The sequence below is a fragment of the Myotis brandtii genome, unplaced genomic scaffold (assembly GCF_000412655.1).
Source record: "Myotis brandtii unplaced genomic scaffold, ASM41265v1 scaffold82, whole genome shotgun sequence".
Classification (NCBI taxonomy): Eukaryota; Metazoa; Chordata; class Mammalia; order Chiroptera; family Vespertilionidae; genus Myotis; species Myotis brandtii.
Window position 1 is genome coordinate 1,455,310 of NW_005371324.1, and position 18,087 is coordinate 1,473,396.

At 35.9% G+C, this 18,087-nt stretch overlaps 1 protein-coding gene across 1 annotated transcript in view; it reads left to right on the forward strand.

The window, feature by feature from the left end:
• The window catches only part of TRHDE (thyrotropin-releasing hormone degrading enzyme), a gene marked incomplete at its 5' end in the record, with an annotated part of 386,382 nt that overhangs the window by 218,648 nt on the left and 149,647 nt on the right, over nt 1-18,087 (forward strand). Inside the window, one exon of the mRNA XM_005884164.2 lies at nt 5,474-5,611. Within this exon, the coding sequence (XP_005884226.1) occupies nt 5,474-5,611 (138 nt within the window). The remainder of the gene's footprint in view (nt 1-5,473; nt 5,612-18,087) is intronic.

An 18,087-nucleotide genomic window follows, 5' to 3' on the forward strand; every position in this document is an offset into this window, starting at 1 on the left:
TGTTATGTATCACTGCTCTTTCAATGGAAATTAATTCCGACCAGTACGACACCCATGTCCAAATTTAATATGACCGCAAAGGGTTAATACTTGTTTTTATCTTTGTCTCTTCTGTTACCACTATGAAATCATTGAAAGTCAGATTTATGTCTTTGCGTCTCTTCATTCCCAGAACCAGGTACACCATCTTGGATATAGCAGGTGTTCAATAAATATTTGTGGAACAAATTCTCTTATGTAATCTTCACAACCACATATGTTTACAAATGAGGGTGCTAAGGTCTAAAATGAGTGAGTAACCTGTTCAATGTCATAGTGAGTGGCAGATATTTTTCTTCCAGCTTAGGGCTCTTTGCAGCAGTGTGACTGTTTCTTCTCCGGGGAATACCAAAAGAGCCATTTACCTTCAGATCCATTCTCCTAAAAAATGTGAATTTGCAACAGCATGGATGGACCTGGAGAGTATTATGTTAAGTGGAATAAGACTGTCAGAGAAAGACAAATACTACATGATTTCACTTATATGTGGAATTTAATAAACAAAATAAACAAAAATATTTGCCCTGAGAATTTTTTTTTCTCTTTTAATGCCTATGAGCATTTCTCCACTGCTTGAATTGGCTCAGGCTTGGCATTCATCTTCCTTGCCTGGTTTGATGTATATGAGTTTCTTTGATCTCAATTCAGATTATTCTGATTTTTTTCTTTCTTTTCTGGTGACAAAGTGTCTGCCTGGTATTTCTCTGCTGAGATTAGTCAGCCTTCTAATAGGAACTTGCTGACAGCCCTACCTCTCAATAGTGCTTCCTGTTTTCCCACTCTTCACCTTGACTATTCACTTTTAACCATTCAGACCCTGATGGTCAGGCAGCCATTTTCAGACATCAAGGAATGTAATTTCTCAGGCGAATCTAATGCCATGATAAGAATTCTTAATAACTTCCTTTACATATATTACTAAATGCTAATATATGAAATGCTAAAATTATAAGAAATAATAAAAAAGAGTGAATTTTGAGACTTCACTTATATTTTAATACAAACTAAAATTTGTTGTCAAAAGTTGATTAGCACTTGGTTCCTTATCTTAGACCCAGGCTTTTGCTTGTAAAGCATATTGCTTTTGGATGTTCACTGTCACATTCCTTGCAATGTCTAAAGCTGATCTTTTTCGCTGGCCCACCAAACCAAACTTTTTTTCACTTCTCTGTCAATAGCCAGCTCCTTTTAAAAAAAATTCCATCAAGTCCAGAAGCCATGTGGTTATGTCTTAGTACTTCCCCTCCATCATCCACTAAGGCGACCAAGGCATCAAAGCATCAATGGCAGTTGCTTTTTCATTCAAAATATACAGATCCCACAGTCCTTCAGCAACAGCTTGTTTTAATTCATCTGCACCAAATCCCCACTTAGTGCAAGTGCCACTTTCTGTCTCCCATTCCAGCATACAAGTCACCCTGTATACCGCAGATAACTTAGTTTCCCCAAGACACTACTTTTACTAGGTCATTATGTCTGCTGCTGCCTATTTATTAAGAACAAACTCTGCAACCTGAGAACTGAGGATTCAAAAAGAGGAGCTTTTTTTCATGTTTCCTCTGTCTGGATTTGCCCTTTTTATTTAGCTGCTTCTCCCCTTCATCTGAGTCACCCTTCATCCTTCAACCACCCACTTTAATGTCACTTAGTCTATGAAGCCTTTTCTGAACTAATTAATCATTTCGCCCTCTGTGTTTTATAGCATCCATCATATCATAATACAGTTAGCTTTTTATCTGTCATTCTCTTGTACTTTCTCTTTCACTTTTAAGGTTAGGGACTAGGCTTTCGTCATCTATGTATCCCCTAAACACAGTACAATATCTGCCATAAAGTATGAATTTAATACAAATTGGTTGAGTGAATGTATGAGTGAATAAATTAATAAAATAATAGTGGCTATTTTTCCATGTGTTATTCTTAACTCTGTGCATTTGCTTAAACTTTACTTTTCTGAAAAGCTTGCATTATTATCCAAAAATTAAATTTAACATATTTTTGAAGAATAGTTCAATATGATATGATATGCTCAACATTATTAGAACTGTTTAAATGTAGGCATGTATTTAACAATTCTAAGGAGTCTATATTAGAGTGGTAGGATTTATTGTTACTAATATTAAATTTGTAAATAGATGCTCCATTGTATCTTATTGTGCTACTTTTTGAAAGTAGAATAGTGCACAGTGTCCTTAAAATATGAAGTAGAATGAAAACTAACTGTTGAATGTGCACCCTAAGTATATTATTCCCTACACACACACACACACACACACACACACACAGACACACACACACACACACACACACTCACAAATCAGAACAAAAGCTACCTTTCCATTACACTTTCCATAAATAATTTTATTATTTTATATATCTGATATATATACAAAAAATAATTATATTATTTTCCCCAAAATTCTTTAGCATTTCTAGTCTGTAAGAGGAAACTATTATTTTGTTTGCTGTGGATAATTACTTTATTTTATCTCTTCTCACATTATAGCCACTATTTACTTAACTTTATTTTTAAACTTCCATAGTATCAGGTCCACAGTAGGCAATGGATCAGTACTTAGTAGTTTTTTGCTGTTATTGTTGTTATTGATGATGATGATGAGGAGGGTCCCAGCCAGGGACTGACAGGCTAAGATCATTTATTGTGACACAGGTCCTTATAAAAACTTAGCACCTTCTCTCCTGCATGCCCTTTGTAGTTTTGCTAAATTTGGTTTGCCTCTGGCTAGAATTTTCTTTTTTCCTTCTCAATTTAAGGTCTTCTCTCTTCTTAGTTTTGTGAGTACTCTTCTGCCAGGCTTTCCCTCCTCTCCTCTCTGTCTCTCGTAATGCTTTTTTCCCCCTCAATTACACAATATCATTCTCTTCAACAATGTAGAATATATATATATATATATATTTGCTAATTGATGTAACACTACTAAATTTAGACACTGCTTCTTGAAATTCTACTTACTAGGCAAGGGTTTGTTTTTCTCCAGATGCATGAAGTGACATATCACATATATGTCACTTACATTTGCTTAAATAAGAAAATTTCATTTTTGAAATTTACCTAAGATTTTATTTTTATAATTATAAAGCCAATTACTTTATACCACTTAAAAATCACATATATAAAACCATTATATGTTTACTAAATTTTAATAATGATCAATATATATTTATTGCTGCTAACTTTATAATTAGGATTAAATAAAGCATCCTTTTAAGTTGATTTTACACTGTGTTTTTTTATGAGACATTTGAGTGACATAATGGTATGGGCAATCACTATTTGAAGACTTGAATATTTTACCTTCTCAATGGAAATCACCTCTTCAATTAGTACTTCTTATAAAAAATGTTTATTGGTTAAGTTGAAATATAATTATACATTTCATGATTCCTGCCATGAATTCCAACATCAAATAATTTTAATGTGTATTTTGAAATTGAGTAACAAGATTGCATGCCTGCTTAAAAGTAGCATTAACATTTTTATTTTGGAAATACATTATTTTCTCTTTTATAATTTTGCTTTATAATGCACTTAAAATGAGCAATGTATATACCAGTCTTTTAGTTCTTAAAATTTTAAATCACAAGGTCCAACTTCATGCTCTTTAATTTGTCTTACATGAAGAATTTAAGTCGAGAAAAAATACGCTATTAGTTTATGTCATATTTGTCAATTAATTTGTTGTAAGTTTGAACTTCTCACTGTGGCCTCTTTTTTAAAATTCTTATTTTTTGAATATTTTTATTGATTTCAGAGAGGAAGGGAGAGGGAGAGGGAGAGATAGAAACATCAAGGATGAGGGAGAATCATTGATTGGATGCCTTCTGCATGCCCCATACTGGGGATCAAACCCGCAACCCAGGCATGTGCCTTGACCGGGAATCAAACCATCACCTCCTGGTTCATAGGTCAACACTCAATCACCAAGTCACACCAGCTGGGCTCACTGTGGCTTCTTATGGTCTGGAACTCAGAGTGATGTTGGGTTCAGTCATTGGTCCATTGCCCTCCGAGGGAGCAGAGACCAATGATGTGAAACTCTTAGGACAAAAAAGGACTGAAGAAATTAGATACATAGTCAATAGACTATAAAATAAGCTATTATAAAGTAAATCTTACAGTATATAGTTGGATGGCTAATTACTTGAATCATTGATTAAACATGCTAAATCACTGAGCCAATAATGATGAGCAAAAATGTTTCTTTACAGCCAGATTTAAAGTAATACACATACATGCCCAATTAACTATTGTTTTTAGCATATTTATTTTCCATTTCTATTTTTTTAAAGTCCAGGATTGATGTTCTCTCAGCTTGAAATTACAACTCACTCAGAAATAACACACTATTTATCTGCTGGCTCAAAACTAGGATGCTCCAGGAATGAATTCAGAATTAGCTAGAGCAATTTAAGTGTTGCACCCTTTAATCTTGGTAATGACACTCAGGTCCCAATTATCGAGGGGCTATTTAGCCCTTGTTATCTCTTGCTACTTCTTTTTTCTTTCCCTCCTCCCTCAATGAAGGCAGGAGGCCAGGCGGAGGAATAGCTGGCAGCATTTTTTTTTTTGACAAAACCCAAGCTGTTTCTTTAAAGCAGGCTTCATAAAATAAAAACAACAGAGATGTAATTTTTCTTTACAGTTTATTCCTAACATAACAAATCAGCTTTTATTACAGAAAATACTAATGTCTCAAGGATGAACAGAATAAAAGTCTCATAATTTTGTCTGTTTTTACAAGTTAATTTAATGGAATATTAATATCTACTGATCTTCATTTTATGTCCATTATTCTGAATTCACATACACATTATACATCCACAGATATTATAGTTTCATGTCAATAATGTTTTTTATTATCTATTGTGGCCTCCTGAAATAAATGTGTATGTGTAAGTGTGTGTGTGTGTGTGTCTGAGAGAGAGAGAGAGAGAGAGAGAGAGAGAGAGAGAGAGAGAGAGAGAGACTGAGCTGTTCAATGGTACTAGAAATAAATGGTGTAAATAGCAAAATAGCACCGGAACCCTGAAATTTAGTTAATACTGAACTCAACTAAGAAGGTTATTTGGGACTGGGATTGTAGTCTTGACCATGCAGAATGCATGAATAAGCTTAGTCAGTTTCATTATGTGCTCACTGTCCAAATTTGCTTTAACCACTGTTAAAGTGCAGAGTCCACTGTTTCTATCTATTTGTAGTTCATTGATTTTGTTTCATGTGCTCAGATCAACCACTTTTATTTTAGACTAACTTAAGGGGCATTTTATATACTGGGTTCTCTTTAGAGTTAAGTCTTGCCATGTAGGCTGATGAACATCATCAATTAAGTAACACGGATTCTGTTCATGTTGTCACACACATTCTGTCATAACCATGAATCACCTTGATATTGCCCTGTCTACTGTATTGCAGGAAAAACAGAGGTTTCTGACGGATGTTCTGCATGAAGTGATGCTGCTTGATGGCTTGGCCAGTTCCCATCCAGTATCACAGGAAGTGCTACAGGCAACAGATATTGACAGGGTGTTTGACTGGATCGCATATAAAAAGGTGAGAATAGGTAACACCCAAGTGCTAATTGGATATTTCACTAATCTGAGGAAGCCAAACTATTTCATGCTACATGTATTATGTTCTTCTCTTCTTCCTGGCTCATAGAAATGAGACTGTGAGTTAGAAAATAGAGTTACTAAGTTCGTGTTATTTTACAAGTTAGAACTTTGTTTTATAAATCAGTAAAATGGAGATGAATGTTTGCCAAATGCATAGAAATATTGGAACTATTAATGAATAAATGTTTGGAGACTGAATAAGAAATTGCTGTAGAAATGGAGTTATGTAAATGTCAGTTGTAATATTATTAATACTGGAGGCCCCATGCATGAAGATTCGTGCAAGAATGGGCCTTCATTCCCCTGGCTGCCGGCACCACCTTCGCTCCAGCCCGGAGCTGCCTTTCTGCCTTGGTTCCCGCCCGTAGTGCCTTTCCGCCTTCCCATGCTGCCCAGAGGCCCGGAGCGGCTGGGGTGGTGCTGAACGCCTGCATCAGTTGTAATATTATTAATACTAGAGGCTCCATGCATGAAGATTCATGCAAGAATGGGCCTTCATTCCCCTGGCTGCCGGCACCACCTTCGCTCCAGCCCGGAGTTGCCTTTCTGCCTTGGTTCCCGCCCGTAGTGCCTTTCTGCCTTCCCATGCTGCCCCCAGAGGCCCGGAGCAGCTGGGGTGGTGCTGAACGCCTGCATTGTTGCCATGACGTTCACGATGCAAGCGTCCCGCCCTGCCCTCGACAGCTCAGCGCCTGTGTATGCAAATTAACCCACCATCTTTATTGGGTGAATTTGCATACTCACTCCTGATTGGCTGGTGGACGTCATGAAGGTACTGTCAATTTGCATCTTTCTCTTTTATTAGTGTAGAAGAGAACTGACCTATATACTGACAAATTGTTTTTTTCTGAATGTCCCTTAAAAACTTACTTATTTTGATTGCAGATGCCAATGGGGGTGTAGACAGTGACATGACATATATTTTAAAAACAATGTTTAAGGGAGATTTGGGGGGTTAAGCACGTTTCCTGAATTATAAGCATAATAAATGAAAATTTAAAGACTAGACTTCGAATGGCAGAGACTTTGGTCAAATGATTATTCATCAGAATATGGTACACTGTGAACTTTTTCCCATTGTTACTTGGATTAGGATTTTCCTTATACCCCTTCTTTTAGTTGTAATTTTAATAGAGCATGTATATCTCACTGTTTAACACTTAGTAGCTATTTAATAATTATTAAAATAGTGTTAAAGTCTACTGGTGTATTGAATTGCATTTATGGGATTTCTATATGCTTTGTTTATTTAATAATATTTTGTTTTTAAAAGTGTTAAAAACAAGATATTCTTTTTTCTTAAAAACAAGATATTTCTAATTATAACTAAAGATCAAATAATAATTCATCAGAATTCTTTGGTGCAGTCATTTAGATATATGGTTTTGCATTCAGGTAATGACTATCTCAATGATTATTAGTTAATACTGTATGCTATAATATGTAAGGATATACATAGTGTTAGAAAATATCTGTTCAAGATATGGATCATCACATTGGCTCAAAAAGGGTATTTTTGATATTTTATAAAAATAAGTGAAAGTGTAGAATTATATTTAAAATCTATTAATTTTTATATATGAGGTTTTGGGCTAGATTTTGCAGGATATACATTCAGTTACTTAAACTGTATTGATTCTTGAAATATAATGCAAAAAATAATTTAAGATAGTTTGAGATGAGTTTAGAGACATGTCTGTAGTTATTTCCCACCTACCACCAATTCTATGACTATTTGTAAATAACAACTTACTTCAGGATGAATATTAGAAAAATATTATTTTGAGTAAATATGTTATAAGTATGCCTTTACACATGAATAACATCTATTCCAGCTTCATTATATTTGAATAATTACAAATTTATTCAAGAAGTTTAAGATACAAAACAGTAGGAAAGAGTAAAGATATAATAATTATTATTTTATACTCTTTATATTTTGGTGCAAAGGCTTGCCATTTTACAAATGTGATAAACGAGCAAACTTTGCCATGATTCTTAGGACCATCATTATAGTGACTACTAGATACTGTTTCTAGCCATGTATTTCTTTAAACTTTATTGAGGAAACAATTGACAAATGTAATTATACATATTTAAAGTGTACAATGTGATGATTTAATATACACTGTGGGATGATTACTAAGGTCAAGATAATTAATACATCCATCACCTCACATAGTTAATTTTCTTTTGTGGTGAGAATGCCCAGGATTGACTCTCAGCAATTTTCAAGTATGTGATACCATATTATTAACTACTAGAGGCCCGATGCACAAAATTTGTGCTAGAGTAGACCTTTGCAGCCCTGCTGCCTCGGCCCTTGCAGCCCCGGCTGCCTCGGCCCTCGCAGCCTCGGCTTTGTCCGGAAGGTCGTCTGGATGGTTGTTCCGCTGTTTAGTCGATTTTCATATTACGCTTTTATTATTATAGATAGTCACCATGATGTACATTAGATCATCAGAACATCTTCTTACTCCTAAAAATGTGTACGCTTGGACATATATCACCCCATTTCCCTCTTTCAATTGACCATGGCAATCACAATTGTATTCTCTATTTCTATGAAATTGGCTTTTTAAAAAATTCTCATAGAAGTAATACTATATAATATTTGTCTTCTTCTGTCTGGCTTATTTTACTTAGCGTAATAGCCTTCAGTTTAATTCATGTTGTAAATGGCAGGATTTCCTTCTTTTTATGGCTGAATAATATATATTAGAGTCCTGGTGTATGAAATTCATGCATGGGTATGGTCCCTAGGTTTGGCCTGTGATGAGGGCCATCTTCCCCGGCTGCCCGCAGCCTGCTCCTCCCCCCACTGCGACCCACCCCTGGTTCCCTGTTTGCCATCAGGCAATCAGAGCCTGCTGGCCTGGGAAAGGAACCAAGAGTTGGTCAGTGCACCTCATAGTGACTGGTCGAGCAGTCGTTCTGGTAGTTCCGCCATTAGGGTCAATTTGCATATTGCCCTTTTATTATATAGGATAGAGGCCCAGTGCATAGATGAGGGCTGGCTGGCCTGCCTTTATGGGGGCCCCGGATCAGGGTGGGGATCCCCGCTGGGGGGCAGGGCCGGCTGGAGCGAGGGGCCACAGTCATTCTGGTCTCTGGTCATTCTGGTAGTTCTGTAATTTCATTCACTGGGCTTTTATTATATAGGATTTTCTATATTAATTAATTCATTGAAAGACTCTTTCTTTTGTATTTTGCCAATTGTGAATCAATGCTAAAATGAACATGGGTTTGTAGATATATTTTTTTAAGATAATGATTTCAGTTCCTTCAGATATACCCCGGAGTGGGATTGCTAGATCATATAGTAGTTCTATTTTTAATTTATTGAGGAACTTCCATATTGTTTTCATAATGGCTGTACCAATTTACATTCTCAGCAGCACTGTATAAGGGTGCCCTTTACTTCCCAACCTTGCTGGCATTTGTAATCTCTTGGCTTTTTCATAATGGGTATGAGGTGTTAGCTCATTGTGGTTTTGATTTGCATTTTCCTAAAAATTAGTGATTTGAGCCTCTTTTCATATACCTGTTGGCCATTGTATGTCTTCTTTTCAGGTTCTTTGCCCGTTTTTAATTGGATTACTTGTTATTTTGCTATTGAGTTATATGAGTATTTTATATATTTCAGATTTTAACCCCATATCAGATATGTAGTTTGCAAATGTTTTCTCCCATTCTGTAGTTTGCCTTTTGAGTTTATCAATTGTTTCTGTTGTTGGGCCAAAGCTCTTTAGTTTGATGTAGTCCTATTTGTTGTTTTATTTTTTGTTTGTTTTTTAGCTCTTGTTGCCTGTGCTTTTGGTATCTTATCTAATCATTGCTAAGACCAATGTCAAGGATATTTTCCCCTTTGTTTTCTTCTAGGAGTTTTATGGTTTCAGGCTTACACTTAAGTCTTTGATTCATTGTGAGTGACTTTTTTTTGAGTAGTATATGAAAGGAGACCAGTTTAATTCTTTTGCATATGGATATTCAGTTTCACACCATTTATTGAAGAGACTATCCTTTTCCCATGTATGTTCTTGGTGCTCTTGTCAAAAACTAGTTGACCATATATGTATGGATTTATATCTGGGCTCTCTATTTCATTCCCCTGGTTCTATGTACCTGTTTTTGTTTGTTTTTGTTTTTTGCAAGTACCATTCTGTTTTTATTACAATCTATATATATAAAAGCCTAAGCGACTATTGCAACTGAAACAACCAAATGGACGACCAAACAGGCTACGAAGAGCGACCAGGCTGGCAGGGGGGTTAGTGAGGGACGACCAAATGAATGAGCAGCAGCCTGCAAAGATGGTGGCGACCATAGCCAATAAGGAGGGAATATGCTAATTGACTGCCACACCCTCAAAAATGGTGGCACCCATAGCCACAAGATGGTGGCGCTCAGTACCCTCAACGCTGCCGGGGCAGCAGGCGTGTGGCAAGGCCAGGCCCACACCCAGGCGGGCCCGGCTGCTCTGTGCGCCTGCCTCCAGAGTCCCCCAGTCCCTTCAGCCCCCCAACTGCCCAGGGTCAACCCAAGGTGCAGGTAACCAGGGCCGGCTGAGGCTTGTACTGCCAGCAGTGGCAGTAGCAGAGGTGTGATGGGGGCATCGCCTTCCCCTGATCACCGGGTCACCTCCCCAGTTTATGTTTTCTGAGGGCTCCTGGACTGTGAGAGGGGACAGGCCGGGCTGAGGAACGCCCCCCCCCCCCGTGCATGGATTTTCATGCACTGGGCCTCTAGTAGCTTTATAATATAGCTTAAAATTAGGGAGTGTGATGCCTATAGCTTAGTTGTTTCTCAGGATTTCAGGATTGCTTTGGCTATTTGAGGTCCTCTCTGGTTCCACATCAATTTTAAGATAATTCACTGGAGTTTTGATGGGGCTTGCATTGAATTTGTGGATCACTTTGTGTTGTCTGGATATTTTAACAATATTATTTCTTCTCATTCAAGAACATGGATATCTTTCCATTTATTTGTGTCTTCCTCAATTTCTTTCTTCAGTGTCATAGTTTTTCAGTGTATAAATCTTTCACCTCCTTGGTAAATTTATTCCTAAGTATTTTATTGCTTTTTATGATTTTGTATATAGGATTGCTTTCTTAATTTCTCTTTCTTATAGTTCATTGATAATGTATAAAAACTGAACAAATTTGTTTGTTGAATCAATCGATTTTGTAGCCTTCAATTTTATTCAATTAATTTATTAGTTGTAACAATTTTTTGGTGGAATCCTTAAGGTTTTCTGTCATCTGCAAAGATAGATGATTTTACATCTTCCTTTCTGATTTGATGCCTTAGTTTCTTTTAAAAAAGTAATTAACCAACTAAAAATTATCTTTTCATTTTTTTGCTTAGTTGCTATGGCTAGGACTTTCAGTACTATGATGAATAGAAATGGTGAGATTGGGCAGCCATGTCTTATTCCTGATCTTAGAAAAAAGTCTTTTGGCTTTTCACCATTGAGTGTGATATTAGTTGTGGGTTTGTTTTCATGTCTAGCCAAGTATCTTCATGCTGAAAGTACCACTGATAATAGTATCCTTACCACATGTTTTCAAGTGATACGATGTACTCATTTTCAATGAAGACTTCTAAAGAAAAAATTTCTTTTTTTTTTGAACAGCTATAGTGAGATATAATTAAAGTATGATAAACTGAACATTTAAAAGGTATAATTTGACATGTTTGACATATATATACACAATGAAAACATCTCCAAGTTAATGAATATATCGTTAGCAATTTGCTCATGCCTCTTTATAATTTCTCTTCCCATCCCCCTTCACTCTTCCATTGATCAAGATTTTCACTCTAGATTAAATTGCATTTTCTAGAATTTTATATAAATGGAATCATACAGTATGCACTCTTTTTTGCTTGCCTTCTTTTACTCCACAGAATGATTTTCAGATACATTCATGTTGTGGTATATATGGATATAATACAATTTGTTTATTCACCTGAATATTTGGGTTGTTTCTAGTTTATACTGTTACTAATAATCTTGCTCTGAACATTTGTGTACAGGTCATTGCATGTGTACTTGCTTTTATTTATCTTGGGTAAACACCTAGAAGTGGAATGTTCAGATGATATGATAGGTATGTTTAATGTTTTAAGACTGCTGAATGAACTGTTTTCTAAAGTAGTTGTACCATTGTACCATGGCACATTCCCACAGGCAGTATATAGGGTTCTACTTTCTCCACTTCTTTCCCAACACTAACTAGATATAATCAGTGCTTTTAGTGTAGATATTATAAGGTATTTCATTGCAGTTGTAAATAACATTCTCCTAATGGCTAATGCTATTGACCATTTTTTTTTTCATTTGTTTATTCTCCCTCACATGTCTTCCTTGGTGAAGGGCCAGTTCAAATCATTTGCTCATTTTTAAAAAATTTGGGTTGTTTTCTAACTATAAAATTTTGAGGGTTATTTATATACTCTGAATCAGGTTCTCTATCAGGCACATGATATGCAAATAATATTTCTCCCAAATAGTGACCTGTCTCTCATTTTCATGTCAGTGTTTTTCCTAAAAGCAATAGGTGTTAATTAAGTATATTTTATCATCTTTTTTTTAAGTGATAGTGCTCTTGGTGTCATATTTAAGAAATCTTTGATTAACTCAAGGCTATATGGGTTTTTCTTTTGTTTGTTTTTTCTTCTAGAAATTTGATAGTTTTAGGTTTATATTTAGATCTATGATTTATTTGAGTTAATTTTTACATATAGTGTGAAGTTTGAATTGAATATATTTTTATTTTTTTAAAATATGGATATCCAATTTTTTAAGAACCATTTCCTGAAAAGTTTATCCTTTTTTCACTGGTTTGGCTTTGCATATTTGTTGAAAATCAGTGGACTATGTATGTGTGAGTCTATTTTTCTAAGTAATATAGTTTTCAGTGAATAAATCTTTGTATTTATTCCTAAATATTTCATATTTTCAGGCTATTGTAAATGATAGTGGTTTTAATTTCCATTTATTATTATTTTTGTTCTATGCAGAAATGCAATTTATTTTTGTATGGTTATCTTATAAAATGTTAAGTAGAAGTGAGAGCAGGCAACTCTGTATTGTTCCTGATTTTAGGAGTGATATATTCATTCTTTCACCATTAGGTATGATTTTTCCTCAAATATTTTATAAATATCCTTTATCAGGTTAAAAGAGTTTCATTGTGTCCTGACATTACTGAGAATTTTTACCTGAAATGTATGCTGATTCCAACAAATCCTTTTTCCCTATCAATCAAGGTGGTTATATTTTTGTTTTTGTTGCTTTACTTTATAATATGTGAATTATAGTGATTGATTTTTGAATGTTAGATTATCCTTGAATTTATGAGACAAATGCCATTTGATCATAATGTATTTTTAATATATATTGTTGGATTCAATTTGCTGAAAATTGTTTTGAAAATTTGCATCTATATTCAGTAGGGATATTGGTCTGTAGTTTTTCTTTTTTCTTCTTGTAATGTCTTTGTCTGGTTTTCTTAATGTTATAATGCTAGCCTCATAGAATGTAAACTATTCTTTTTCAAGTTTCTTGGAGAATTTAAGTAGAATTTATATTCTTTCTTTATTAAATATTTGGTAGAATTTATCAGTACAGCAATCTGGGCCTGGAATTTTCTTCATGGGAAGATTTAAAAAAATATGTTTTTATTGATTTTTAGAGAGAGAGGAAGGGAGAGGAATAGAGAGATAGAAACATCGATGAGAGAAGAACATCATCAATCAGCTACTTCCTGCACGGCCCCTACTGGGGTTTGAGCCCAAAAACAGGACATGTGCTCTGACCTGGAACCAAATCAACAACCTCTTGATTTCTGGGTCGATGCTCAACTACTGAGCACACCTGTCAGCCAGGGAAGATTTTTAACTAATGATTTCATTAATATACTAGAGGCCCGGAGCATGAAAATTAATGCACTGGAGGGGGGGTCCCTCAGCCCGGCCTGCCCCCCCCACAGTCTGGGAGCCCTCAGGGGTGGGAGGTGACACAGGGATCAGGGGAAGGCGATGCCCCCATAGCACCTCTGCTGCTGCCACTGCCGACAGCACAAGCGTCGGCCGGCCCTGGTTACCTGAGCCTCGGGCGGCCCTGGGTGGCTGGGCAGCTGACATCTGAGGCGGGGGGGTCCCTCAGCCCGGCCTGCCCCCTCCCACAGTCTGGGAGCCCTCAGGGGTGGGAGGTGACACAGGGATCAGGGGAAGGTGATGCCCCCATAACACCTCTGCTGCTGCCACTGCCGACAGCAAAAGCGTCGGCCGGCCCTGGTTACCTGAGCCTCGGGCGGCCCTGGGTGGCTGGGCAGCTGACATCCGAGGCTTGCCATCACCTCAGGCCGGCCCTGGGTGGCTGGGGGGCTGAGAGCGGGTCCGGTCGCACCATGCGCCTGCTGCCCCCCTGGCTGGGCTGAAAGAACTGTGGGACTCTGGCAGGGCTGAGGGGACTGGGCGCCACCATCTTGTGGCTATGTGTGCCTCCATCTTTGTGACAGTGTGATGGTCAATTTGCATATTCACTCTTTATTAGATAGGATAGCATGTTATTCAGTTTATGTTTTCTTAAGTAATCTTTAGTAATTTGTATGTTTTCAAGGATTTGACCCATTTCATCTAAGATGTTTAATTTATTGGCATAAAGTTGGACATGATATATTCTCTTATTGTTTTAATAACCACAGCATTTCTAAAAATGCAACTTATTTTATTCCAGATATTATTAATTTTTGTCTTACTCCTTTTTCTTAGTCTAGCTGGAAGTTTGTACATTTCTTTTTTAAAAAATCTAGTTTTTGGTTTAGTTGATTTTTGCTTTTACTGGCTATTTTATAGACTTATCTTTCTAATCAATATTATTTTCTTCTATATACTTTGGGTTTAACTTGTCCTTCTCTGGTTTCTTAAGGTACACACTAAGGTCTTTATTTGGAGACCTTTCTTCTATTATAATTCAGATGTTTATTGCATAAATGTCCTTCTAAGTGTATTACCAATGGCATGCTCCAAGTTTTGCTATATTGAGGTTTCATTTTCATTCACTTTAAAATACTTTATAATTTCACATTTGATTTATTAATTGCCCCATGAGTTATTAAAAATGCATTTTTTAGCTTACAAATATTTGACAATTTTCCAGAAAGTTTTTTGTTATTTATTTTTTATTTAATTTTATCATGGTCAGTAAACTATATTCTGTATGTCTTGAATCTTCTTAGAATTTGATGTCTGTTGGCAAATGTATCACACATGCACTTCAAAAGAATGTGTATTTCATTCTTGTTGCCTGGAATGTTTTATAAATGGCAATTAGGTCAAGTTGGATGATAAGAGTTGTGTAAGTCTTCTATATTCTTATTGATTTTTTGTCTACTTGTTCATCATGTTTACTTGATGGGCCCTCATTGTTTAGATTCATGCACATGGTACTAAATCAAACATCTAAAAATTTAGTAAAAAATAGTGACCCCTGTTCCTGCTAGCATGTATGGAAAATAATTTTCAAATGTAATATCAGGGACTTCATTTTGACTGTTTCTCTACCAGTCCTTAATGTATATTTAGTGCCTTTGTTCAGTTCTCCAACTTGGCTTCTCTCAAGTTCTTTCTAGTAGTAAATTGGCATGTGGGTAATATGCAATAACCAATTTAACTTTGTAGATGGAATGAGTAAACTATTTATGAATGTATGACAGGTAATGTGGATAATTATACAACCATAAATAATACCAATTGCTAATGTTTATTGGATGATTATTCTGTGATTGGCACTGTGCCAAATTCTTTACATTTAACTCATTTAATTATCATAATCCTCTTTTGGGGATATTATTTTCATTTTAAAATTGAGTCATGATCAATCCAAGGATATGTTGGCCAGAAAACCAGGTTCTAGTGCCAACATTCTTACTACTACCATATTTAATCAACAACTCTGGTTGCAGCGCTTATTCTGAAATCATGTGTAAGCCTCTGCTTATGTTCCAGGCACTGTGTGCTGAGTGCTAGGGTATAACAATCAATAAGACATAAAGGAGAGACAGCTTATAAATATCAGTGCAGTTACATATAAGTATTATCAGCAGTATTTCCATTTTAAATGTAGAAACATAACTCAAGCCATCTTAAGCAATAGAAAGGAATTTGTTGACTGAATAACTGGTAAGCCTGAGATTTAGTATAAGCTTTAGGAATGGTTAAATCCAGGTATTTCAGCAGTGTCATCAGAAATCTACTTTTCATCAGCTTCATGGCTCTTTGCCTCTATCTGACATAATTTCTAGGTAATTCTTAGAGAGGTGGTCCCAAACAAGTTTGGCTGAATGAGTCCTCAACCTTATGATCCTAATGAGCTCAGAGAAAAAGTAAACTTCCTGCCTCACAACAGAATCTATTTTTGTTCCCTCAAAGGGCTATGGTTTGTTCTGATTAGGTAATAGATCACCTCTGGCCAGTCCCTATGTCGTGGGCCAGAGATTCCCTATGGACATTCTGACTGGCCAGCAAGTCTAATGAGCTCATCCTCTGGTGGGAGAGATTGATAGGCCATGGAATCGGAAGGTCCACTGAAGTCCCTTGAAGTAGGGATTCAAAAGAAAAGGATGGTTAGAAAAAAGTAATGGATGCCAACATCAAAATCTTAGGAATTATGATAAAAATAAGAATAAGATGTAGTTATGTGGGTAAGCAGAAGGAGAGTGATTAAAAGGCTCAAAAAAAGAACCCTTTTGCAGAGAAGGTTCATAAAAGGAACACAATAGTGATTGAGTAAAATATCAAGGATTTCACATGATCATAGAACAGCAAGGGTTTGGGGTAGTAGATAGGTTTGGAAGATAAGCTGGTAAGAACTTGCTAGACCTCTTATGTGATAGTAAGAAGTTTGACCTTTATTCAGCAGGTCAGAATTGCATTCTAGAAAGAATAGTCCTGTAGTTGTGGTAGAGATAGAAATAACATGATAGATCTGGAAATTTCAGAAAATATTGTGTTGTCTATAGTTGTAGCATGTAGAACTTATGATTTTTTTATACTCTACTATGCAGCACTTAATAAAAACTTCTTGCCACTGCCCCTCCATGCTCTCCCCACAAAGATCCCTGTTACTAGACAATATTAACCTCTGCCGAAAGTCAACTTCTCATTGCATCAGCGTTTTGCTGGCTTAACTTCTCTCATTATACTAATTGTTCCCACTTCTGTTTTTTGTTATTCTTCCTGCATAGTAATTTTATTATACTTTAAATCACTTGTTATACAAAAATGTATTATAAGGGTGGAGAAGATTATAAAGAAATAAAGATTAGGAGCTAACAGAGCAGATACTAATTTTTGTGGATTTAAATTAAAGAACTGAGTGTTTTTTGCAGAAATACCAAGTAATGTTCAACATGGATCATATCAAGACCATGCTGATTATATGAATTTAAAAAAACTAAAATTACATACATATTTTTAGAATGGGGAGAAAAAAGGTAAGAACTAGTCTGCAAGGTAAAAGAGTTGAAAGCATTAAATCTAATAAAATGGTTGTCTAGTAACAAGTTTTCCATTTTAATAGTAGATTAAAAATGAGGATGCTTTTGTCCTCAAAGTATAATGAAAATAAGAAAATACTGTGCAAAGATAGGAAGACTGGAAAAGATAGATTAACATGGTTTCTTTTCTCTAAAAGCACAAAGGGAGATATGAAGTAATGACCCAATGACCTGGGTGATGAAAGAAAGTGAAGGCTCATTAAATTTACATATGATGCCAAGTTGTGGAGGATTGCTACAAGCTTGGGAGAGAGGAGCAGATTTCAATATGACTTAAGCACATTTAAAGAGGATACTTTAAAAATAAAAACACCTTTTTTTGCAATTTTTATATCAAGGTTGATATATTTGAGAAATAAAATGAAGTTACACAGAGTGAAAGGAAAGAATTGGCAAGCTGAGAAAAATCCACAAGGGATCATGGGGAACATGAATAAAAAGGGAGGTGTGGCAATTCAACTTGCAATACTCTACCAGCATACTAGGTGTACCGGTTAATAATGCAGATTTTGTAATCAAAGAAAACATGATAATTTCAAGAGAAACATCAAAAGTGTTTTATTCAAAGTAATGTCCATCGCTAGCTACACATTTCCCCCATCTTTCAGGTAATTGTGGATACTGTCCCAATAGAACTTTTCTTGTTTTGAGGCAAACCATTCAGAGACCCAATTTTCCACTTCTTCTTACATTTTGAAGTGCTGCTCAGAAAGTGTGTTTGCCATCAATCGGAACAAGTGGTAATCTGAAGGAGCAAGGTCTGGTGAATATGGCTGGTGGGTTAATACTTCCCAGGCAAGATCTTTTAACGTGTCTTTAACTGGTTTTGAAGTGTGTGATGGTGAGT